Consider the following 23,121-nt stretch of genomic DNA (forward strand, 5'->3'; position numbering starts at 1 on the left):
TCTCTCTCTCTCTGTCCAGCACCCGCGTTCCGCGTGTCCATAACTTCGATTCAATTGCATGTATGTATGGAGTAACCAAGCACCGTGCTTGTCAATACCATCGGCTCCCTTTGTGTCCCTTCCCCCACAACCCCCGGGCGAGATCCTGGAGGACGTTGCTGAATCAGCCGGAAAGATGAGACATTGCGTCATTCTTGCCTGCACGCTGCAGACGGCTTCGGAAGAAAGTAAACGGAGCCTCCCTGGCGAGAAATACACGCGTCTATCTCCCATTGATCGAATTGCCTCGCCATTTGAGGGCGTTCCTTGATGGGGCGCTGTCAATGGAAGGCAATAATGCGGGAGCTGTGGTGGCGGGCGATTGGGCCCGTGGCAGGAAGCACGGCAAAAGCAAGGCCGGTTGCCCCTCCGCTCGTCTCTGGCTCTCTGGCTGCCTTGCGGAGACAATGACTCCGTCTTGTCTTCACGGGTTATTCGAGTAAAAAGCCACACCTGAATTAGCAACTAATGAATGGGCTTTGCCTGCTCTGTTTGTTTTTTTGGTTTCCTTTCGGCGGCACTGATTGACTTTCGCCTTTGCCGGGGCGGTCTGTGCTCTGCCTGCTCATCGCGTGTAAGCTAGTTAGGCACCTCTGACATTACATAGTGCCACGGCCTGTTTCGTATACTGATCTGTCAGCCACGAACCTGACTGACCGGAGAGAGAACTCGTTCCATTTTCCAAGAAAAGAGGATCCTTCAGACAAAAGCTGTGTCTCGTTTTTCTTTTTCCGACAGTCACAAACGGCATCGCCGATAGAGGAGCTTCGACACCTTCAGCTCATATGGACTTCAAACCGCAGATCCAGACGTCTTTGTCCTCCCGTGAGCTCCATGATACAGCTAACGCTCTCACCGTCAAACATTCGGTCTCCTAACTTTGAGCGGCCATGCTACCTTTTGTGCGCCGCCCACCTATCTACCTGATCTCCGCTGGTGAAGAGCACAGACGCAAGATCTGCAGCGGGTTCACCGGGTCAACGGCAAATCGACATAACTACCTAACTAAATGATAATATGGAGGTTGAGCTCAAATGGCCAGCTGTGACATGTGCTCCATTTGTTGATACCCAGAACGATGGCGATGGTTTTTCAGAAATCAACGGTTTTATATCATTGGGAGTGAAATATGTACAACCAAAGTGAAAAATTCAGGTGGGAAAGGAAAAAGGACTTCGCGTGCCTTTCCACCTCTTCAAAAACTATTCCTCTTTCAAAAAGGAGCAGGAATGCAAAAATTAAACCATCACGTATTAGCGAAATATGTGTATGCAGAAATGACAGACGATCCATTGAAGAGCCCCCTATCTGAAGGACCAGCTCCTATTATCTTTAATAATTTTCGTCACCTCAACTTACTCAAACGTTTCAGTTGAAAACGCAGCATGACGACCGGAGTGCCGGCCTGGAGGTTTTCCAGATGGTTATCGGTCCTCTGTCTAGCATCGTCGCCATCTGATGCGGAAGATCTGGCGGAAATCAGCATCAATGGAGTCATTGGTCAGAATGCCAGAGGCGTTGCGGTCGCGGTTGTTGCTGACGCGGACCTGAGAGTTGATGTTGAGGCCACGGGTGCTGCCACAAGGAGACCAGTTGCGAGAGACCTGGTCACTCTCGTCGTGGAGGAGAAAGTCACCTTCAGTCGGTCCATGGAAGTTGGTGCTGAGAGCGAACTATCTCGTTGTCAGTGGGGATGAAGATCAAAAAAATAAACAGCAAATCAGGGGGTACGAACGTCGTCAGTCTCGCCAGAGTAGTAATAGTTAGTCTTGTGGGTACCCTCGACACCGCGGTCCAAACGAGCATATCCACGGTAGTCAACGCCAAGAACAGAGTACTGATAGCCACCTGGGTAGTTGAGCTTGAGGTTGACCTGGCAGTTCTTGCGGCTGTCCTCCAATGGCACATTGGGGCCGACCGAAGCGACATATTTGTCGAAGATCAAGGTGATAGTTTCACGGTCATCAGAGATGACACTGCGAACACTTCCCTGAGGGCATCCGGTACCGCCATAGGTGACACCAACGATATTGATCTTGTCCGCATCGGGCTTGTCACCGCTGACAACACTGCGTTCAACAATTTCCTCAGCCGCCCAAGTGGGCTTTGGACCGTGAGTCCGAGTTGGTCTGCGGCTAGTGGTGGGGTGATGAGTTGGTCTCCTGGAGCTAGTATGGCGAGTCCAAGTGGGAATCTGGGTTGGGAGTTTGGTTGGGAAGCCAGTCGGGAAATGGGTAGGCTTCTCCTCCTCCTCAATCACATCACGTTCAACAATTTCCTCAGCCGCCCAAGTGGGCTTTGGACCGTGAGTCCGAGTTGGTCTGCGGCTGGTGGTTGGGTGGTGAGGCGGTCTCCTGCTGGTGGTTGGATGATGAGTTGGCCTCCTGGAGCTAGTGTGGCGAGTCCAGGTGGGCTTCTCCGCCTCTTCCTCAATAACATCGCGTTCGACGATTTCATCACCAGCCCAGGTGGGTTTTGGGCCATGAGTCCAAGTTGGCCTCTTGCTGGTGGTTGGGTGATGGGTCGGTCTGCTGCTGGTGGTTGGGTGGTGAGTTGGCCTCTTGGAGGTGGTGGAGGTGGTGCGGCGTGTTGTCCGAGTGGGGAAGTGGGTTGGTGGAAAGTCCGTGAAGGGCGGCAATTCGAACGTTCGGGTAACTTGGGTGGTTCTCTCTTCACGCGGAGCAACAGCAACCGCGAGAACCTCAGCGGCGAGGCCGAGAAGGAGGAGAGTTGGCTTCATGTCGAACAGTGACCACGATGTGGCAAGAAAGGTAGCAGAGTCTGATGTCTTGATTAGAGGCTACGAGCCACTGTGAAAGAGGATCAAGAACCCAGCAGGGAGAATCCTCGCCTTTTATATCTCTTGTCGCGCGGGGAACAAGAGGAAGGGAAATATTCATGTTTCCACGAGTTGTGCTCCATGCAACCTTCTTCATTAGTCTCAAGGGTATCGACGGTTTGCTAGGATCAAGGACTATGCATTCAGTCCGTATATCTCATGGGCTGTGGCACGCCATGATTTGCTTCAGGATACCAGACAATTCTAACCGAGGGGGAGTCCACACATGTGTTTTGACGGCGACCAAAAAGCTCCCTGCAGACAAAAGCCTGATGAATGCCACCCTGAATTCATAAAAGAACAGTTATCGGAAGGGAACTGATGAACCTTTGCTTGGAATACGACATTATTCATTTATCTGGAGGTTAAGCGGTATGCATATTGGGCTGCTGAGCACGTATCCCGGAGTCGTTCCATTTTCTGTGACTGGGCGTTCGACTTCAGCAGCTGTCTTCCATCGGATTGAGGTGGCAAACGCACTCTCCACACCATATCGGGCTCGTGTATCGCGGTACAGGTCCGGCCTTTTAGTGGTTCTTGGGCATGTCGTTACTTTCTAGAACGACATGGTACAGGGCCCTAACCCATCAAACCTGGGGTAACGCTGCGCTGTTGGCTTGCTGGGTGGCTGTAAAATGGTGACACAACGCGGGACAGAAGTGACCACTGACCAGTGGGCATTCATGACTGCTGCAGAGTCCTCAGTAAATTATTATTATCATTTCCCCCCTTTCTCTGTTTCCACAGTGGAGTCTTTCAGACTTTTATGTGCAAAAAGTTACGCACTTGGTAAAATTGAGCTAGGGGAGGTGCTAATCTTGATTCAAGCATATCAATATGCTTCATAGAGCATCATCGAACCCTCAGGTGAGGAAAAGAGGCTCGAAAGTCAAAGCTCTCTTGATAGTGATCGACAGGGAAGGCGTCTATTTGCCATGGTCACTCTTCTGCATGGGCAAATATTTAAGCTTCAAATCCGTCGTGGAGAACTGGGATGGATGTACGAACTCCTTGTTGTGAACAAATGGGCACAGACCGCCGAGAATTTTCCCGTTGATTTGGGCCACCCAGCTTCTCACGGACAGTGACAAGACAAACAGTGGCCCACCAATAATCGACCCCATCTCTTCGCTTCACGGCGTGCCGCCTGCTGAAAGTAAGGATACGTGATGATCTACAGTGCAGGCGGCATAGGACTCTTATAATGAACAAGGTTTTGGGTATATGACTTTGATTTGCCACAGTCAACCATTTCTAGCCCCGACTCTCGACTCTCAATTATTGATCAGTGCGACTGAAGTTTCCTGAGACTCAAAGCTGGCACCCCATGGCCCTCCCCGTACTCAGGGCTTCGGTTAGGTACGATGGTATCGAACGCCCCCGCCAGGTCTGCGTTGGCTCAATGATAATATTCTAGCTACTGATAAGCGTTATTAGCCAGGATGATTGTTTTAGTTATGATCCCAACCCCTGCAACAATATATGTCATGTGTGCTAAGTTCCCCAGGGATACTCCCCCGCGGTATTTTGACAAGTCGAGCCGAACATCGCGCATGGAACTGACGTGGGAAGGTGAGTATGAACTAGAATAATGAAAGATATGGTTGGTTGAGATGCAATGACTCCACGTCCGAGAGGCGAACAAACAAGACGTTCTGGATTCCCACGATTGTCCAGGATGTCGGGACTCTATGTCGAGGTGGATCTCGATGTGTAACGCTGATGTTTCGGGGATTGAAGGATTATCGGGCAACAAGATCCCCATATTCGGGAATATCCGTAGTCAGCGCTCTGTCCCAAAAAAACTATGTATTCTGTTTTGGATAGAAATAACCACCCGGGGGCATTATAAGAAGAATGGAACCTCAAGGTCGCAGAAAGTATTTTTCCCCCTACGGATCTTGACGAGGGATTATGAGGAATGTTACAGATCATGTCCATTTTTGTTTGATGAGGAAGGGGGACGATGTAGATAAATAGATTCCACCTCCTTATGATTGGGGAGTGAAGTTACAGATGGAGATAACGACTGCGGCCTGAGAAGGTTAACTGCTGGGTACAATATGCTGGCGGAAATTGCGCATGGCTGGTCAATATCATGGAAAAGGCGTGGTATATGATAGAAAAATAGGGGGTTTAACTATGGAAGAATGAATAATGATAGCTATCATTCCATTCCACAATGTACTCTTACAGAGGGTATACAACGTATATGTCTGGGTATTTCCCGTTTCTTGTGATGAAACAGCGTGTTCACATCGGGCTATTGTAAAATAAGCCTTGAGAAGGTTAAACTGCTGTTGGTCAAGGGATCCCGAAACGTGCAGACAAACGACATGCTTAGTCATCCAAATTTAACATTATTGGCCAAAGCAGCTTTCACGTGATAGCCGGCTAGTAATTGCACGTGACAGGAGCATTATTGTACCGAAAGTGATCACACTAACCGCTTCCGGCCCCTGTTCCGCCATTCGTAAGCATCTAAGCCATCGAAGACCAACGCCATCCTTACATCGACGGGCAAAGCCAAACGCAACGCAAGAGAAGTTGCTACGAAATAGTTTCTACTGAGGCCTTTCTGCCTTCCATTCCGCCGTCAGCTTCCCCTTTGGAATCACTATTGACTTACGAAGCACCGATTACGGCCACGTCGAATGAGGCGGCGCAATGTCGCAAACCGTGACCCGCGCCGACTCCGTTGAGGAGCAGGACCCTCATAACTCCAAAGAGGAGAAGAAAGCGAAGAGTAGGAGACCGGCAAGTACGTTATTGCCTTATCATTCCTTGAGTATCCCCGGCAGACTTCCATAACATGAGTCTCGGGCTAGCGGGAACGTTTTACATTTCGATTTTCAGAATGCATGATTAATCTCGTAATGATGCCATAGATACCGCATTCCGTCAGCAGCGTCTGAAGGCATGGCAGTGAGTCCTGACTCGCCACGATCTCTCGGGTTGAAATTCCATTTGGAACTTACTTTACTAACTATCTTGCCTTTAATTTAGGCCGATCCTTACGCCCAAAACTGTCCTCCCTCTTTTCTTCGCTGTCGGAGTTATATTTGCGCCTATCGGCGGCCTTTTGATATGGGCTAGCTCACAGGTATAGCATACTTTCTAAAAATAGACCAATGCACCTTTAACGTTCGATGCAATGGATAGGTCCAAGAAATTGTCATTGATTATACAAGCTGTGCTCGAGACGCCCCTGTAGGAGAATCAAATGCTGGTGGAATACCCCCTGGAAATGTACGGGCTTCGTTCAGATCTAAGCAACCGACCCAACTGCAGTGGTATCGCACAGAAAACCAAGAAGCGCGACTTCCTTCCGGTGTTACAAAAAAAGATTCTACCATGTGTTCTCTGGTCTTCGACATCCCCAACGACATTGGCCCGCCTGTTTATCTATATTATCGTCTATCGAAATTCTATCAAAACCATCGTCGCTATGTGAAGTCGTTGGATTTAGACCAGCTGAAGGGGAAAGCACTTCCAAATAATACCATTAAAGGTGGCTCGTGTGACCCCTTGAAATTGAACAGCGATGGCAAGGCATATTACCCTTGTGGTCTAATTGCCAACTCACTCTTCAACGATTCATTTTCCAGCCCTTTAAAAATCGGCTCAGGCCGTGACGAAACGTTCCAGATGACGAACCAGGGAATATCATGGGCGTCGGACCGTGAGTTGTATAGACCTACGGAGTATAAACCTGACCAAGTTGCTCCACCCCCGAATTGGAAGGAAATGTACCCAAATGGCTACACAGCGGAGAATCCGCCGCCAAATTTGCAGAACTGGGAGGAATTCCAAGTATGGATGAGGACTGCGGGTTTGCCTACATTTAGCAAGCTTGCCAAAAGAGTCGATAACAGGACGATGACTGCCGGTGTTTATCGAATTGATATCATGGATTGTATGTATTGATTGATTCTTTGGGTCCGCTGACCTTGCTAATAGTTTCACACAGTTTTTCCGGTTTCTAAATATGACGGGAAGAAATCCATTGTCCTCACTACGACTACAGTCATGGGCGGAAAGAACTCATTCTTGGGCATTGCATATGTTGTTGTGGGTGGCATCTGCGTTATACTAGGAGCATTGTTCACTGTGGCACATTTAATAAAACCAAGGTATGAAGGTGCCATATATTTTCTTTTGCCTGCGCACGCTATGTACATGGCTAATCAATACATCTAGAAAATTGGGCGACCACAGGTATCTCACTTGGAACAATGAGCAACCACCAACAGCGACTACGACCGGTAGGTTTGGGGGCTAGACTTACGATTCATGCCAGGCAATGAATTCCTTCGATGAATACTGTGTATCCTTTGCTGCCTTATTTTGGCTTCACATTTGTATATCTTGGTTATATATGGCGGTCTATGGGTAGGTGAAATTGGCGTTGAGTTCTTGGGTCATGTTTTACTTTTGTTCCGGCGCTTCTCGTATTCGTACTTTGCACTGCAACCTTATTCTGAGACTGCTTTAGTTGACATTTTAACTTAGTTTTGCGCATGTCAACACAATTCCACTGATTAACTACCCGACTGTGTCCTTTGTTTATTTGATTTTGTTTGGGACAACGGTGGCTCTCATCTACTTATTCTTTCGACAGAAGCGACCTTGGCTTCCTCCAAGAAGGGCTGCCGGGCTTATCACGTTGAGCCGCTACCTAAAGCCCGTGTTAGTGATATATAGTTACGCCAACGACGTCCTAGCACGTTTGTGGCCTTTCCTGAATAACATGTCTCTCAAGCTACTACTGACTGCCCTATGCTCTGAAAAGGGGTCTCGAGAGCCTTGGAGCGTCCGTGAGCTCGCTAGCCTCCGCGCCATATCCCTCGGCGTCGCTTACCGTTCCCATCACATGTTCCAGGCTAAATAAAAAACCTCGAAAATCCTCAAAAATCCTCCGCATCTTGATTCTCGTGGGACGCTGCCAAATTCGCACGGCCCGATCCTACCTTAAAGCTGGCCTTGTGGGTCTGCCTCCGCAATTGAGCGGGAATAATATTGAGATAGGCCGTTCGCCCACCGCACGGACAGCAAGAGCAGCATCCTATATAACTAACTGCCTTGAGAATGTCTCGTTCAATCTCGCCGTGCGAGAATAACGCTCTGGTCTTATTTATATTCCTAGGCCCGATTTGGGCTTTCCGTTGAGTATGCCGTCCATTCCCCTTACTGCTGCATTGATTCTTGCCGCACTCAGCACACACCCAGCGAGTGTACTGGCTCAGGATCTTGATGGATGGTACAAAGCCAATCCAGGCCTGTCGCGGGTCAGCCTGGTGAATCAAAATACGAATCAGATCGTCGATGAATTTGGTCGTACACGGTTCTTCCACGGAACAAATGCCGTCAAGAAGGGACCTCCATACTATCTGCCCTCCAAGTGGCAGCCCGGCGTCGTTTCGTTTGGCGAACGAGATGTCCAGAATATGCGTGACTTGGGCATGAACATTGTTCGCCTGGGGCACAGCTGGGCAGGCGCAGAGCCGGTGCGAGGGCAGTACAACGAGACGTTCTTTGATATCATGAAAAAGCAGACCAAGCTGGCGGAGGACCACGGTATCTATGTGCTAGTAGACGTGCACCAGGACTTATTGGCACAGCAGTTTTGCGGCAACGGTGTGCCTGAGGTAAGCATTGTCACGATTGTGATCTGGCCTCGTCAACACTGACGCCGCGTAGTGGTTCGTGAAGAGCAATTGGGTCAAAAATTGGCAGATGTATCCGTGGCCACTCAAATTAAAGCCGTTTCCCGTCGACTCTAATGGCTTTCCCTCGCCACCTTCGATCTGTGGGACAATCGAGTGGTCAGTTACCTACTTCTCCGCCGCAGTAGCTGACGCCTTCGACCGGTTTTACCGCAACCACGACGGCCTGGCTGATGCTTTTGCAGCATACTGGAAGAAGCTGGCGTCAGTTTATGTCAAAACCACCAACATTGTCGGCTACAACCTGCTCAATGAGCCGTGGGTGGGCAACACCTGGCGTAATCCAACACTCCTGATTCCTGGATTGGCAGACCGTAAAGTATTCCAGCCACTCTGGGACCGCGTGAGCACACAGATCCGTACCGTCGACAATGACACGCTGATCTGGTTTGAGGGTGCCACTTTCGACATCCTGTCTGGCTTCGAGAAGGTGCCTCTGGGTGATGGCTCCAAGGCGGTGCATTCCTTTCACTACTATCGACCACCACAGCTAGGCACTATCGCAGACACGCTTTACAACCGCCGCAAGGACAGCCAGCGCCTCAAGACTGCAGGCGTGCTAACGGAGTTGTGGTTCAAAACGGGCGATGCGAAAACGATGCGCGGGATGGAGGACGCCATGTCAGCCACCGATGAGAAAATGGTTTCCTGGATCGGCTGGACGTATGACCATCTATACAATGGCACGACTGGCCAGCCATATCCCGAGCTGGCGAGACACTACAGCCGCCCATATCCCGCCGCCGTTGCTGGTAATCCCAAGAGCTATCATTTCGACCCCAGCTCGGGTACATTTAAACTGGTCTTCATAGTCGATCCCAAGATAAAAGCGCCCACTGAACTGATCCTGCCTGCACTCACATACCCTCAAGGCTTCAAAGTTCAAGTTTCACCTGATACAGCTTTGCGGGAGTTCCCACGCGACAAACGTACCCTTGCCTTGTTCACAGCCCCCAGTATCACGACGGCAACCGAGATCTCTGTTACTATCACGCGTAATTAATCATATCAATAGTATATCGGTTAATTCTCGTAATAATTGATCATAAAACAATCTTAATGACTTATCCAGAACATGTACATACTTGATTCATTATCAATTGAACAATACAAGGTCACCTTGATATCCGTAAGTCTGCAAGCCAAAAGTATGAAATATTTTTCAAATGCAAGGATGGACAAAATGCATAAGAGCTCTCCAATTGGATCAGAGAGGTTTGACGTTGTAGATCCGAATGGTGTGCTTCGCTGGACAACGGGCTATTAAATGGAAGACTGATTCATCTTTCACTCCGGCCCTGCTTTCTAGCCTTCAGAAAGCATATTGTGAAACAAGGATAATGGCTGTTGAACCAGGCTGAGGGTGAAAGTTCGTATAATGCTGGGGATAGAGTACCGGATGCAGACTTCGTTATGCTTGTCCCGTCTATCTAGGCCGAGCATTTATCGCAAAGCGACCCCCGCTCTCCCAGCAGATTACTTTAATCCAGCATGTAACCCCACCGCCTAAAAAAGCGGCAGGTAGAAGACACGAGCTGATCGTATGCCAAACGTGCTATGAGATTCCTAGTTGCAACTCGTTAAAACATACCCTGCGAACATAGCTCGCGGCGAATTATCGGTGGTCTGATATCTTGTCGATTATATCCGCCCCAGGTGGCTGAGCAGGCATCTCCAGGCCATGGCAGTGTATTTTAAGCATTGTCAATTTTCGTTGTTCTGGGGTAACATGAACAATCTAGTTCAAAATAACCTTGCAGCCTATATTGCCGTATACTTGAGTGTAGATATTTTGTACAAAACCCAAATTTTCCATAGTGTGGTTGGTTTACCCTCAGCAACAGCCAGTCGAATGCATAGTAGTAACATCAGTATGTGAAAACAGCCAAGATTAGGAGAGCGTAAAAGAAAGGACCAGAATAGTGTACGCCTAAAGAGCAAAAAGGGGACGAATCAGGCCAGTACTGCCAAAAATCGGAAAATGCGCAATGCAGAAAATATCACCGGAGGACGACTCCGGAGAAACAAACACGAGTGTACTCCATAGAGCTTAGCGTTTGCGTTTCTTCCCGCTGTCTCTGTCTTCCATTTTATTTTCGGCGTCCTTCTTTTTTGCCTTACGCTCCAACTCATCCCAGTCCTCGCCGTCCTCATCGTCATCTCCACTGATGCCTTCGCTAGCCGAAGCACTGGCATCATCATCAAACTCGCTCTCTTCCTCAGAGCTTTCTTCGGATTCGTTCACATCAGAATCATCCATTTCAAACGCAGACTCTTCATCCTCTTCTGATTCTTCGGAGTCAGACTCTGTCGCCAGGAAGGACCACCCGCCATCACGGAAAAACCCATGGGGATCGCTAGTGACGGTCTTCATAATGGCATTCCAGCTGAGGTTGAGAGGTCCTTCAGTGAACGCAATATCAACCGAGTCAAGCCAGTCTTTAACACCCTCAAGGTTTTCAACAGGAATTGTATTTATATGAGCAGGCGGTCGGTGGAAGTCTTTGAACACAAATACTAAGTCAAAGTTTTTCAGGCCGAACTGGACCAATGTTAGATACGCTCACAGTTTGTATTCAAGAGTGAAAGACTTACTTGCACACGCTCCAGATGCGCTACTTCGATTTCGTTAAGAGTAACAACCAAAAATGGAGGCTCGGTCAGCTGAACAACAGCGTCAGTTGTGGGCTGTACCAAAACATTTGATCTGTTAGGCACTCCAGTGAAACCGATCTCTCTAAATGGAATGTCGACATCAACCCCTTCATCTTTTCCGGCATCAGAAATCTTCTCTGCAAAAGCTTTGAATTCACGATCCAAGGCGGCCCGGCGTCTTCTTTCCTCCTGTTCAGCCTCAAACTCTTCCTCGTCTCCGTATCGATGCTTTCGCCGGCGGTTCCCAGTCTCGTCAAATTGCATCTCCGTGGCTTCACGGTAAAATTGAACATCTCTAGTCTTTCGCTTGCCAATCATAATAGGGGTTTTTAGGTGGACATGGATAATAACAATCATCTCGTGGGCACAGGGTTGAAAGAATAAGTGCTTCACATTGCTGAAAAGAACATCAACATGATCATTTCGTAAGGGAGATAAGTATCGAAGACCGTTTTGATGTATTTCAACCTCTCCGGGAACTCGTTTTCCATCCAACGGGGGTCGAAGGTAAACATCAGGTAGTTTCACCGGCCGACGATCTGAGAAATATTAGCAAGGCGATATCATTGATAAGAACTGAACATTTTATGAAAGGAAACATACTTCGAATTTCGATAAGTTTGTCTTGTTCAACGACATCCTCCATTTCTTTCTTGACCTGCTCCCGTCGCAGGGCATTCTTCCTAAGTTCGGTGATATCCTGAGCCACTTGGCCAAGTCTATCCTTATCTTTGGATCTTAATGTCAAATTTCGCAAGAAATGGGCTGAAGGATCCTCAAAGGGCTGATCATCTTTTCGACCAACACCCTGACCTGGGGATAGGAAATTGATACGTAGGTACGCATATTCACCTTCGTCATTTTTGCTTGCATTTTTGATTGTGTTTATATGGAAAGGCACGGGACGGCCCATAATGGGAACAATAATGGACGAGGCCTTGAGATCAACGTAGACGGCTAAATCCTTCACTCGAGTGGGTAGCTGACTATCTCTCTTGTAGGACTCAAATCTTTTGAAGTTCTTTTGTGCTACACCATTCTCATCACCTGTTGTGCCAGCAAATCGCTCAAGGCCTTCCTTGGTTTTTTTTGCCGCGAGTTCCTTTTGATGCTCTCGCCTGCGCGCCTCTGCACCCTCGTTACTTTGGGTGGGCCTTTCTGCTCGCAATTTCGTCTTTGTAATATTTTTGCTGGCGATGGCACTCGATCGCTGGGATTCCTGTTTAGATTTCTTTGGTTTTGCTTGCTCTTCTTCCTCATCACCAAAGTAAAATGACACCGAATCCAAGTCCATGCCAGCATCTTTGGTGAAAACATGAGGACCACTATCGCCAACACGAACTGTATCGGTGATGACCATAGAGTAAGTTCGATCTTTCTTTTCTTTGGCATCGGGATCCGCAACATCCGTAAAACCGACAGCAAGGCACAAGGTCATTCCACTTCTCAAAGTTTTGGTATTTTTCCCATTGAGAACCATGTTGTTATCTCGTAATTCGATGCCAATACTTGCACCAATATTTTTCACAAAATGTTTCTCAAGATCAGGTTTCTTGGCCCGGATGAGGCCCAATGCCTTGTTATAAAGGTCTTTTACTACTGCCCCATCACGAATTTCTTTAATAACTGCATCATAAACGCTGAGTAAAAAGCCATAATTGTTTTCTTGAGACTTCGTAGGGTCAACAAGAAAAGTGCGTCCAATGGCTGCGGCATAGGTTTGGTATCGAATGCCAAACGTGGCAATGATGATGCCAGCTTGCAGATTATTAGAGTCGCTGATAGCACTGAACTTCAAATCATAGTTGCCGCCACTCTGAACAATAGGACCGTACGCCCAATCAATATGCTGGGCATCGAATTGGGCTGGCAGTTTTAACTTATTGAAAAATTTGGCGTCATCAAGTTTCGCATCAATTTTCGCAGACAGTGCCCTATGGCTCATTTTTTTTTCTTCATCCAAAAGTTGTGACATCTCATCAACAAAATACTCTGACATAAGTCCACTGCAGGCGCGAGCGGCATTTCGCATGAGAATCTGTAAAATAGTACTTTTAGTCTAGGCAACTAAATTGGAAACGAATAGGGCTTACCAGTTCTTCCTGGCTCTTCACAGAAAAACAGACACTGGATAACGCCGGCCCAATGTCTACTTCTTCAATATTTTTAGAAATATCTGAATATGTTCGTTTCCACTCATCCGCAAAGGGGCCAGAAGAGGTGTCTTTAGGAAGGACACCGACTTTATTCTATAGTCAAATATTAGCTTTGATGCAGAACACTGAAGGAAATAGGTATTAGGTAATCTACTTACGCCTGAGGATTTAATCAAGTCCAGACACTTTTCAAATGCTTTTGTTTTAGTTTCAGGGTCTTTCGAAATGATCAAAAGCTCCACGGGAATTTTGCCGCCCTGCAAAGGCTCCAAATGCTTGGCTACTATTTGTTAGGCTAAATTCATCCCTCAAGTAGAAGAACAGCCAGGCGTACCTTTTTTCCCAGTTGTGACAACGTACATCCCTTCTAGTGTGAATACGCAGAGGGTAGCGGGGAATTCGTATCCGAGAAGCCAGAACTGAAAAATAAGCTATTCTGCTTGTGACTAGAGGGCTAGATGAAGACTTACATGCACTGAATTGCTCTTCTGAAAGGAGTTCGTGTCCTCCGTTCTGCCCATCACGACCACAATGGAAGTGGCTCCGCCAAACACAGGGCTGGTAGATCGCTTGTCCGCCTTCCATGCTGTGTAAAGAGTAGATAGGCGATCGGAGAACAACGCCTTGTCAATTTTGATTTCTTCTCCCATCTTGGGCGATGAAGCCCAAAAAGGACCTGGAGAAATACGGGCAGGCGGAAAGTTGCAGATTCCAACAATTGGAAAAAAAGAGAGGATACAAGGGCAGTCTTGGAAGGCCCAGAGCGATGCCGAAGCGATGCCGAAGGAAGAGTGAGAGAAAGGATGAAGCTCCTCCACCAAAGAAAGCGATGCGCTCACAAATCGTGATTGGGACCTAGCTCTCACGCGTCGCAAGGTTTCACGCTAGCTTTATCTAGATTAGCGCAACGCGTTCTGCTTAGCTAATAAATTGATTGAGGTGTTTGTCGTGTTTGATTGGCTTCCTTGTACTTCGTGCTGACCGTCGATTCTGATCCCCTCTGATGACTTGGGCTGCGTGTGACTGCATCCTTCATTTTGACAGTTCTGCTTCAATCTTGACTTCTTTATTTCCTTCAATATTTAGCTGTTTTTACTTACCTCCTACGTTTCGTTGCTGATGGAGCACCCGTCTCTCCCTTCGGCGCAAAGCTATGTCCTTTCCTACCGATGACCCTTCACAGCTGTCTTTCGAAGGAGATTTTCCCTTGGACGAAAATACCGATGGAGGTGCCCGCCGAAACCCTCGAACCAATGCTGCAACGGCGGCTTCTGCTGCCGGAGTACGTGCCCTTAGCGCCCAGGCTGTAGCTTTCTATTTCCGCGCTCCAGTCAAGGCCTTCTTCCGCACCCGCGTGGAGTATGTTTATGTGCACCGTAGCTAGTAGTTGACTGATGTGGAACTGAGTTGCTAATATGTGTTCATGTAGCTACATGGTATGCTGCTCTTCTGGAGATTACAGCCAAGCTCGGTGCCTTGCAAGGCTGATCAGTCTAGGTTCTTGCTCGAGCCATCAACCCTCGACTTGCAGAGGGTGCAGCCTGGTCATGGAAAACTACTACACCAGGACTGCTCGCGCATGCAGTGCGCATCTATGGCTGGAGATTTATTCCATATCAAGTTTTGCCGCCTTTGGTTGCAAACGTTAGGTATGCACTCTCGTTCTTATTTCCCAGAACCCGAGCTGATAGGCGATTGCCCAAGTGTTGGAGCTGTTCTATACACGTCGTACCTTCAGATTCTAAGCAGTTTGCATGGACCGACATCAATGGCAAATAAGCGCATATATCCACCACCCTCCCCTCTTGACACATTTACCGCTGGTTTTGCTGCAGGTACTATCCAATCTGTCATTGCCGCGCCGTTGGATGCTATTCAAGCACGCTTCAAATCGGATGAACTGCTTAATGGCAAACATAGGAGTGCTTGGCACCACTGGAAAAATAAATTAAGCGAAATCGGACTGAGAGGAACATTTTCTGGTTGGAGTCTATCCTTCCTAAAAGATAGTTTCGGCTCGGCACTCTTCTTTTGCTTATTCGAAACGGTGAAATCCCAGGGGTATTATTCCTTTGTAACGCGCTACTACGGCTCTCTACAACCAATGGTGGTAGAGAAATTATCAACCACCGCAAATCATCCTGGTGATATCCCGGTGATTCGACCACATTATGCACTTGAGCCATGTTTCTTGATGCTGGCAGGAGTAACGGCATCGATCGGACAACAGGCTGTGTTACACCCGATCGGACTAGTTCAGAGTGTGTACTACAGGCGGTTGGAGCAGCTGGACTGCCGGCTGAGCCGAGTGCAGTCGAATCGAGACCTGATGCAACGCCGGCTTGATGCATATCAAGAGACGTTTGAGCGGTGCCGACAGCGAGCGCAGCGCGCTGAGGGTTGGAGGGCGTGGTTATTTCGTGGGTTCCTTTGGAATACCATCCGGCAGGTGCCTAGCACAAGTGCAGGGCTTGTGATTTTCGAACTGGTGCGGCGGAAGTATGGACTTCCCGCCGAGGCCATCCATATCAAAAAGGACGGCTATGACATTCTTCTGACATGAGAGGGCTCGAGGAAGGTGTTCATAGTTTAGCAGCTTATTGAGATGCTGCAGATTCTAGAACCTTGGGTGACACCGCCGTTGATGCGTGTTTCAATATCCGGTGCCACGTAAGAGGGTCTTTGATTAGATACCCAAGCCGCTTCCAGCTAGAGATTCATAGACTTCCGTAGCTGTTAGCCAACTAATCCCAATATACATACGCACATCTGCCAATAGGTGCATGCCGTGACCATTTTGTCGCTCGATCTGCGCTGGCGTGAGGCCGTGATAGCCAGCCACCTGCACCCAACGGGCCGGTGGCGTCCCGTTTAGGTAAAGCTGCATCTCAAACGAAACTGGCTTTGAATCGGGCTCGGCTCGCGAGGGCGTGTCAGGGCGTTGAATAAAGGAGAGCGATAAATAGTGTTGGGCAGCGAGAGACCAGCGATTCCCCAGCAGTGTGTGCACGATCCTTCGCTGACGGCAGATCCGCGCTCTCTCCCCCAGCGCCCACCCGCCGCCGCCCGCCCGGCCAGCCCACGCTAGTTTGCCCGCCCCCATACCCGCGTCTTGCCCGCCCGCCAACGCCCAACAACACCCACAACAACCACCACCTGCGTTGCACCACCAGGCACACGTCTGCAGCCCATCCCGGTCCCCGTCGCCAATCGCCGTGGGATGCGTCGCCGTTCTGCCTGCTCTCGTGTGCTCCCCCCCCATGCCCCCCCAGGATTCTCCACCGCCCAGTCACCTGTGATCTTGTCTTTCTCCGACTCCCTCTCCTTTCGGTAGGGCTGCGTCGCTCAGCCCGGCTACCACCGCCAACATTTCTCCTCCACTCCCGCCCGGCTCTTCCGCTCCGATTCCCCTCCGGTCCCTTTCTCCTCATTCCCGGCCCTCCTCTGAAATCTCCTCCTCGCTAGTAGGCTCCTCACGCGAGAAGCAGGGCGCCCGGAGGTCCCCTTCGTCCTCTCCTCCCCTGACTCCTTCGGAATCAGCTTTCTCGGTCTGGTCGGATACCGGAGACTTAGCCGAGCAACTTGCCAACGAGCAGGACCCTTTACGCATACAGCTGGAACCCGGCCTCGACCACGGAAGCTCTAATCGATCTGGCGCCCGCTCGCGAAGCTCTCGGAAACGGGTGCGTTACGCGGAGCAAGAAGACGAGGTTAAAGCCAAAGCCGAGATCTCAAAGGAGGCTATACGCATCCCGGAACCTCCTCAGCGCACACCTTCGCGGGTAGAAATCCTCCTTGCTGCCATCATGTCGCCAGGAGACAGACGGACAGCCCAAATGCACGGGCTGGTGGGAAAACCACTTCTGTATGACTTCATCTGCTAGATTAAGACCCCGATCCAGGCGAAGCTAACCTTGATATCTACACCAGGTACTTTACAAGTGTTTTTGTATCATTAGGCGTTTTTTTGTTTGGATATGATCAAGGCGTTATGTCCGGAATCATCACGTACGTGGAATCTATTCGTTGACCGTGCGTATGAAACTAAACCGTTCTGCTATTTAGAGGACCATTTTTTAAGGATTACTTTAACCAACCAACGCGCGCGGAGATCGGAACAATGGTTGCCATTCTCGAAGTTGGTGCCTTCATTTCATCGCTCTGCGTTGGTAAAATCGGTGACATCATCGGCCGAAGGAGAACTATACTTTACGGATCCATCGTCTTCTTCATCGGCGGAGCTCTCCAGACCTTTGCTACGGGAATACCGATGATGCTGGTTGGCCGTATTATTGCTGGTCTGGGAGTCGGTGCTTTGTCCACTATTGTCCCCGTTTATCAGTCCGAGATCTCCCCTCCGCACAACCGTGGCCAGCTTGCTTGCATCGAGTTTACAGGCAACATCTGTGGCTACGCAGCCAGTGTTTGGGTAGATTACTTCTGCAGTTTTATCAATAACCATTACTCTTGGCGTCTACCATTGTTTCTCCAATGTGTCATGGGTGCGCTTCTAGGTTTTGGCAGCCTTATTATCTGCGAATCGCCCCGGTAAGTATTCTTCCACCCCCCTCCCAAGCCAAAGCCAATGACATAATTACTAACGTCTTTATAGGTGGCTATTGGATGTTGACCATGACGAAGAGGGAATGGTTGTCATTGCTAACCTGTATGGCAAGGGTGATATCCACAACGATAAGGCCCGCCAAGAATATCGTGATATCAAAATGGACGTTTTAATACAGCGTCAAGAAGGCGAACGAAGCTACCTAGACATGTTTCGTCGTTACCGTAATCGTGTCTTCATTGCGATGTCAGCTCAAGCGTTTGCGCAGCTCAACGGTATCAACGTTATATCCTACTATGCGCCTCTTGTATTTGAGTCTGCTGGCTGGGTTGGGCGCAATGCTATTCTAATGACTGGTATCAACGCAATTACGTACCTTGGCTCAACTATACCCCCTTGGTACCTGGTTGACCGTTGGGGAAGGCGTCCAATTTTATTGTCTGGCGCCGTCGCCATGATTTTCTCACTCTCCCTTATTGCCTACTGGATTTATCTTGATATTCCCGGCACTACACCAACCATGACAGTTGTTTTTGTCATGATATATAACGCTGCATTCGGTGCCTCATGGGGCCCTATCCCTTGGCTCTATCCACCGGAGATCTTGCCCCTTAGCATCCGTGCAAAAGGTGCGAGTCTGAGTACTGCGACAAATTGGGCCTTCAACTGGCTGGTTGGAGAGCTTACTCCAGTTCTTCAAGAGGTCATTCAGTGGAGGCTTTATTTAATGCATGCGTTCTTCTGCGCTACAAGTTTTGTTGTTGGTGAGTTGACTGTATTCTTAAGCGTATATTTAGCTCGACGGCTAACTGGTACTTGCAGTTTACTTCCTTTATCCAGAAACTAGTGGCGTGCGGCTCGAAGACATGGACGTACTCTTTGGCGATGCTCCTTCTGAAATGCCAACTCCAGCAACTCCAGCTGAACGCAATGCTCTGATGGGTGCTGGATCGCCTGTTCCATCTCTTGACATCCAACGTGGGCCTCCAGAAGCAGCGATTCCTGGGCTTAACCTTAGCGCTCCCTCCGCAAGTGGCAACAATGGAACAACAGGCAAATCCGTGGAGGAGGCAAGCCGCGGCGAAGGTATTGGCGGATGGATCACAAATATGATTAGGCGTGGAAGGCAGGGCAAGAAAAACGATAACCAAGGAGAGTATCGAAGAGTCGATCAGGATGAAGAGGGTTGAGCGTCGCTGCCCCAGTATTCGCCACACTCGAAATGATCCATCCACACAGCGGTATAATACGGATGAAATTTAGCCGAGAAAGCACATTTTTACCCAGGCTACGAGCCGTGCCGTGGCTACCTGACTTCGAGGCTTGATAAGTCTCCTTTTTTGCTTCTCGGGCTGGCTCCGAATCAAGGATGTTATAATTCTTGACATCAAGACGATAGGCGTTTCAAATGGGGCATTTTTAAGGAACACGCCAACCACTTACTCCCAGTGAGGGTTCGCCGCTTTCTTTTCTTTAATCATATGTGTTTTTTTTCTTCACTTCTCACCCTTTGTTTTCTTCATCACTTTCTTCATGGGATTTGCTTAGGTACAGCATAACAATTCCTTGTAACTAGTTGAATTGTCTAGATGGAGATTTGGTATAGATGTGGACTTTTTATCAGATAACTTAATGAGTTCCTTTTGGTGCTGGTCTTTGATGTGAATAAACACAGCCCTCCCACTCATCACGTCTCTTTTGTACTTCACAACTGTCTACAGTCTGACAGAACGCTTCGCCTTGGAGAATTAAGTTATTTTCTACCTCTTCTCTTCAATTTATGAACGTGGAGGGTGTGTGGTGCACTCAATAAACGTCTTTAGAAGTCTTTCTGACATGATCTTTTGTTGGGGGGAAACCACCACCAGACTCCCGAGGATGAAGACTATGGGCTCAAGGCCCACTATTCTGAAAGATATATTATGAACAGAGAAGCACTCTTCTCTGAATGAAAAAGATTAAGTTTATTGACTGCTGAGAGCTAGAAAACACTTCAAGTGAGAAAAGTAGAGGCTAGTTATATAAGGATATTGCTGGGTTAATCATAGATTTGAATACTTCAGTCTATTATAACCTTGTATATTCTTTTTCTGAACTTCTATTAGATCTTAAAGAAGCATATGATGAAAGCCAGCGTAAGGGATCTTGACCTCTTCTAAAACATGTTACAGCTTGAGACTTAACAACTTATCAATGTCAGGTATGTAAATTAGATGCATTTTGTGTAGGTAGGTCACTTATGTAACTACCTAGAACCATTGGATGGAGAAACAATTATCCTGTCTTAGTTAGGTATTCCCTTCGCGCTACGCGCCCCATAGTTACTGAATAGTTACTAACCAACTTTCTGTAAAGTGTGAAACGCGACTATGAATTTACAACACCTCGCCATGAACTTGTCTCTTCTTCGAATGAGTGTCTCTGAAGCATAGATGTATAATTGAGCACTTACCAGCTTCCCCTGACCACCTTGGACCATGAACGCCGAAAATAGAGCTGCTTCGCCCCCTAGAACATTCTTTCTCTCACCCTTCCCCTCTCTACGACTTACCAACATCCTCGACCACGGTGGCGAAGCCTTTGTTCTCGCGTTTCCGGGATCCATTGTCTTTAAATGCCCTATTCGCTGGGGTTACAAAGGTGATCTTCCTGAAAAAGCGGTAAAGTCCGCCCAGATCAAGGAATATGTCTCGCAGGAATCTATGGCTGTGGAGAAAAAGATATTCCAGCTCCTTAAAAATCGCCCACACCAAAATATCATCCCTGCGCTGATGATTGTTTCTGAGGGAATATTTCTTCCTCGAATGCAGTCCACGCTTGAAGACCGTGTCATACGCTACCGTGATTTACATTTTGAAGAGTGGCACGCCAGCGACGAGCTCAGGCTGCGATGGGCATCACAAATCATTTCTGCTTCAGTGTGGCTAGAATCTTTGGGCTACTCCCAGGGTGATCTTGCCCCAAGAAATTTGCTTCTTGACTGTCATAGCAACATCAAATTGAGTGATTTCGGGGAAGCTGTACCTATAGGAGGCGAGTCGCAGTGCGGATCCCCTCCGTATGTCCCATTTGCCTTTGAGACGCGAGATCATAAAAGTGATCAGTATGCCATTGGATGGGTCTTTTTTTTCCTTTATAAAGATATTCCCAGCGACTGGGATGGGCCATATACCGTCGAGGAATTATGCGAGCTCACTTTCCCCGCAATTGATGACCTATTGCTAGGCCCGATTATTCAAAAATGCTGGCATTTACATTACGATTCTCTTGCTTCATTGCAAATTGATCTCCAAGAGACCTTGTCAACTTCATTTTCCTGGAACCAACGTCTTGTTCACTGTTTGAAAGATAGTGTGGTTCGAATTTGGGACACGTTGATACATTATGTAATGTGGTATAAATGTAGCCAGATATACTCCAAACTCAGGTGTGGCGGTCAGTTACGATATCTCTATATACCTGACTTTTAAGTAGGACTAATGACGACAGCAGAGAACGCCCCTGATTCCCTTGATTACAAGCATGCTATTGACGAAATGGAAAAACCATTGTGTAGAACTACTAAATACGGTGAGATTTGCCCGCCCGTGTTCTGATTTGCAGAGCTAAACAGATTTTGGTTTCCAGATCCGTGAGCCATGTCAATCCTATCCTAGCTATATTCACCTGCCGCCTTTGAGAATGGCGCCTGTGATAACAGAATTATAGAAATCGCCTGCTAGCCTGGCTAGTGAGAATTGTAGAGAATCGCCTGCTAACCTAGCTAGTAGGATAGTAGAAATCACCTACTAGCCTAGCTAGTAAGAATTGTAGAGAATCGCCTACTAGCCTAGCTAGTAGGAATTGTAGGGGGTCGCCTACTAGCCTAGCTAGTAGGATAGTAGAAAAATGTGTAGGCTTCTACTGTAGGAGAGAGAGTTAGTTAGTTAGTGACTTAAAAAGCTCTTACTACATATTATACTACATAATAGTCAAAATACATAGTAGTTACTGAAGCCAACGTTGAAACTACGATATGATGGTAAGGGTTAACTACGTACGGAGTAACAGCTTGGAAAATCGGTAACCCGATGGTAGTGAAAAGATCCGGAATTCCGCTATGGCATTATTTGGTTTCAGAGACCCCTTGTTGGCTTCATTTAGGCTTCAGGTAGCCATTTCCCCGCTAAGCGCCGCCCCGCTGCAGAGACTTTTATTTTGACTGTTTGAACTTGCACCTTCAATTTTCTACGTCACTACTCCGTATGTAGACCTTGTATTTCTATATCATTATGCCAAATTAAAATAATAATTTACGAGCTTGCACCATCGTGATGTGCCATATTCCAGTTCCGGTAGTAATAACATTGCAAGATTTCTTTTGCATCAGTGGTCTATCCAAAAAGCATGATGAACTTCTATCACAATATGATGCTTGCAAGTATATTTGAACCAGCATCCAAAGGGAGATAAGAGCTAAACATTGTGAGACGTTTGTGTAGCATATGGCATCCAGCTAGCAATTTATTTGGTATATTTCTGTTTCGACGGTAAGAACAGTAGGACCAGGTAAGCCGAGAATTTGATTTAGATATATATATACTTGAGGTGTTCAATACTTATAACCTGCTGACTTTTAAATGGATATATTAAGATACTCTTAGCCGTCAATAGCAATATTGCAAATTATGTTAGCAGGCCCTGATTTAGTTATCACTATAAGTAATTAGGTTGTTCAAGTGAGAACAGTTGACCTGGAGAACAGCCTTGAAAAGAAATGGGAACGACAATAGATAATAAATAAGAGTGAGAGCTCATGTCTTGAATTTGGAAATACGCCCCTGCAGCTGTTGGTTTTATTTTATTGCATGCTATCTTTGATAGATCTTCAGCAAGCTGACACTCTCTCAGTGGATCACTTCAGTGTCCTCCATTCGCATATTGCAACAAACCTGAGTGATTTAATTGTTTTCTGTTGTGGTTATGCAGCGAGGTAGGCTCGACATGTTGCTGCTCCCCCTACATGAACCACATCAGGCGTTGGGTTCTGTCAGTGAATCTATAGGTCCGCACGCATGACCATTAAAGGTGCACAGCTACACAGGCCAAATTGAAATTCCAAATGATCTGCTAATTATGCAGGTAGCTAATTCAAGCGAAGCT

At 47.8% G+C, this 23,121-nt stretch overlaps 7 protein-coding genes across 7 annotated transcripts; 5 read left to right on the forward strand and 2 right to left on the reverse strand.

Moving 5' to 3' along the window:
* Positions 1-1,478: 1,478 nt before the first annotated feature.
* LOZ57_000438 (uncharacterized protein) lies at positions 1,479-3,021 on the reverse strand (the record flags this gene model as incomplete). The annotated part of the gene is made up of 3 exons (XM_049249540.1): positions 1,479-1,712; positions 1,775-2,820; positions 3,015-3,021. 3 exons carry the CDS (start codon positions 3,019-3,021, stop codon positions 1,479-1,481), a joined length of 1,287 nt encoding a protein of 428 aa, XP_049111734.1.
* A 2,524-nt stretch (positions 3,022-5,545) lies between these two features.
* LEM3 (alkylphosphocholine resistance protein lem3) lies at positions 5,546-7,160 on the forward strand (the record flags this gene model as incomplete). Its single annotated transcript, XM_049249541.1, has 6 exons — positions 5,546-5,639; positions 5,767-5,803; positions 5,885-5,981; positions 6,041-6,794; positions 6,849-7,011; positions 7,079-7,160. The coding sequence occupies 6 exons, from the start codon at positions 5,546-5,548 to the stop codon at positions 7,158-7,160; spliced, it is 1,227 nt and encodes a 408-aa protein (XP_049111735.1).
* Positions 7,161-8,049: 889 nt separating this feature from the next.
* On the forward strand, positions 8,050-9,607 carry LOZ57_000440 (uncharacterized protein; the record flags this gene model as incomplete). The annotated part of the gene is made up of 2 exons (XM_049249542.1): positions 8,050-8,526; positions 8,579-9,607. 2 exons carry the CDS (start codon positions 8,050-8,052, stop codon positions 9,605-9,607), a joined length of 1,506 nt encoding a protein of 501 aa, XP_049111736.1.
* Positions 9,608-10,654: 1,047 nt separating this feature from the next.
* Positions 10,655-14,065, reverse strand: SPT16 (FACT complex subunit spt16; the record flags this gene model as incomplete). Its single annotated transcript, XM_049249543.1, has 7 exons — positions 10,655-11,146; positions 11,200-11,798; positions 11,863-13,297; positions 13,353-13,508; positions 13,574-13,695; positions 13,750-13,834; positions 13,886-14,065. 7 exons carry the CDS (start codon positions 14,063-14,065, stop codon positions 10,655-10,657), a joined length of 3,069 nt encoding a protein of 1,022 aa, XP_049111737.1.
* Positions 14,066-14,568: 503 nt separating this feature from the next.
* LOZ57_000442 (uncharacterized protein) lies at positions 14,569-15,978 on the forward strand (the record flags this gene model as incomplete). Its single annotated transcript, XM_049249544.1, has 4 exons — positions 14,569-14,774; positions 14,845-14,851; positions 14,913-15,064; positions 15,120-15,978. 4 exons carry the CDS (start codon positions 14,569-14,571, stop codon positions 15,976-15,978), a joined length of 1,224 nt encoding a protein of 407 aa, XP_049111738.1.
* A 697-nt stretch (positions 15,979-16,675) lies between these two features.
* Positions 16,676-19,169, forward strand: HGT3 (Ribulose bisphosphate carboxylase large chain; the record flags this gene model as incomplete). The annotated part of the gene is made up of 6 exons (XM_049249545.1): positions 16,676-16,710; positions 16,765-17,280; positions 17,346-17,423; positions 17,481-17,963; positions 18,028-18,743; positions 18,802-19,169. 6 exons carry the CDS (start codon positions 16,676-16,678, stop codon positions 19,167-19,169), a joined length of 2,196 nt encoding a protein of 731 aa, XP_049111739.1.
* Positions 19,170-20,456: 1,287 nt separating this feature from the next.
* On the forward strand, positions 20,457-21,575 carry LOZ57_000444 (uncharacterized protein; the record flags this gene model as incomplete). Its single annotated transcript, XM_049249546.1, has 2 exons — positions 20,457-21,414; positions 21,469-21,575. 2 exons carry the CDS (start codon positions 20,457-20,459, stop codon positions 21,573-21,575), a joined length of 1,065 nt encoding a protein of 354 aa, XP_049111740.1.
* Positions 21,576-23,121: the final 1,546 nt, after the last annotated feature.

This window comes from Ophidiomyces ophidiicola, assembly GCF_022830035.1.
Source record: "Ophidiomyces ophidiicola strain CBS 122913 chromosome Unknown scaffold_1, whole genome shotgun sequence".
NCBI classification, from domain to species: domain Eukaryota; kingdom Fungi; phylum Ascomycota; class Eurotiomycetes; order Onygenales; family Onygenaceae; genus Ophidiomyces; species Ophidiomyces ophidiicola.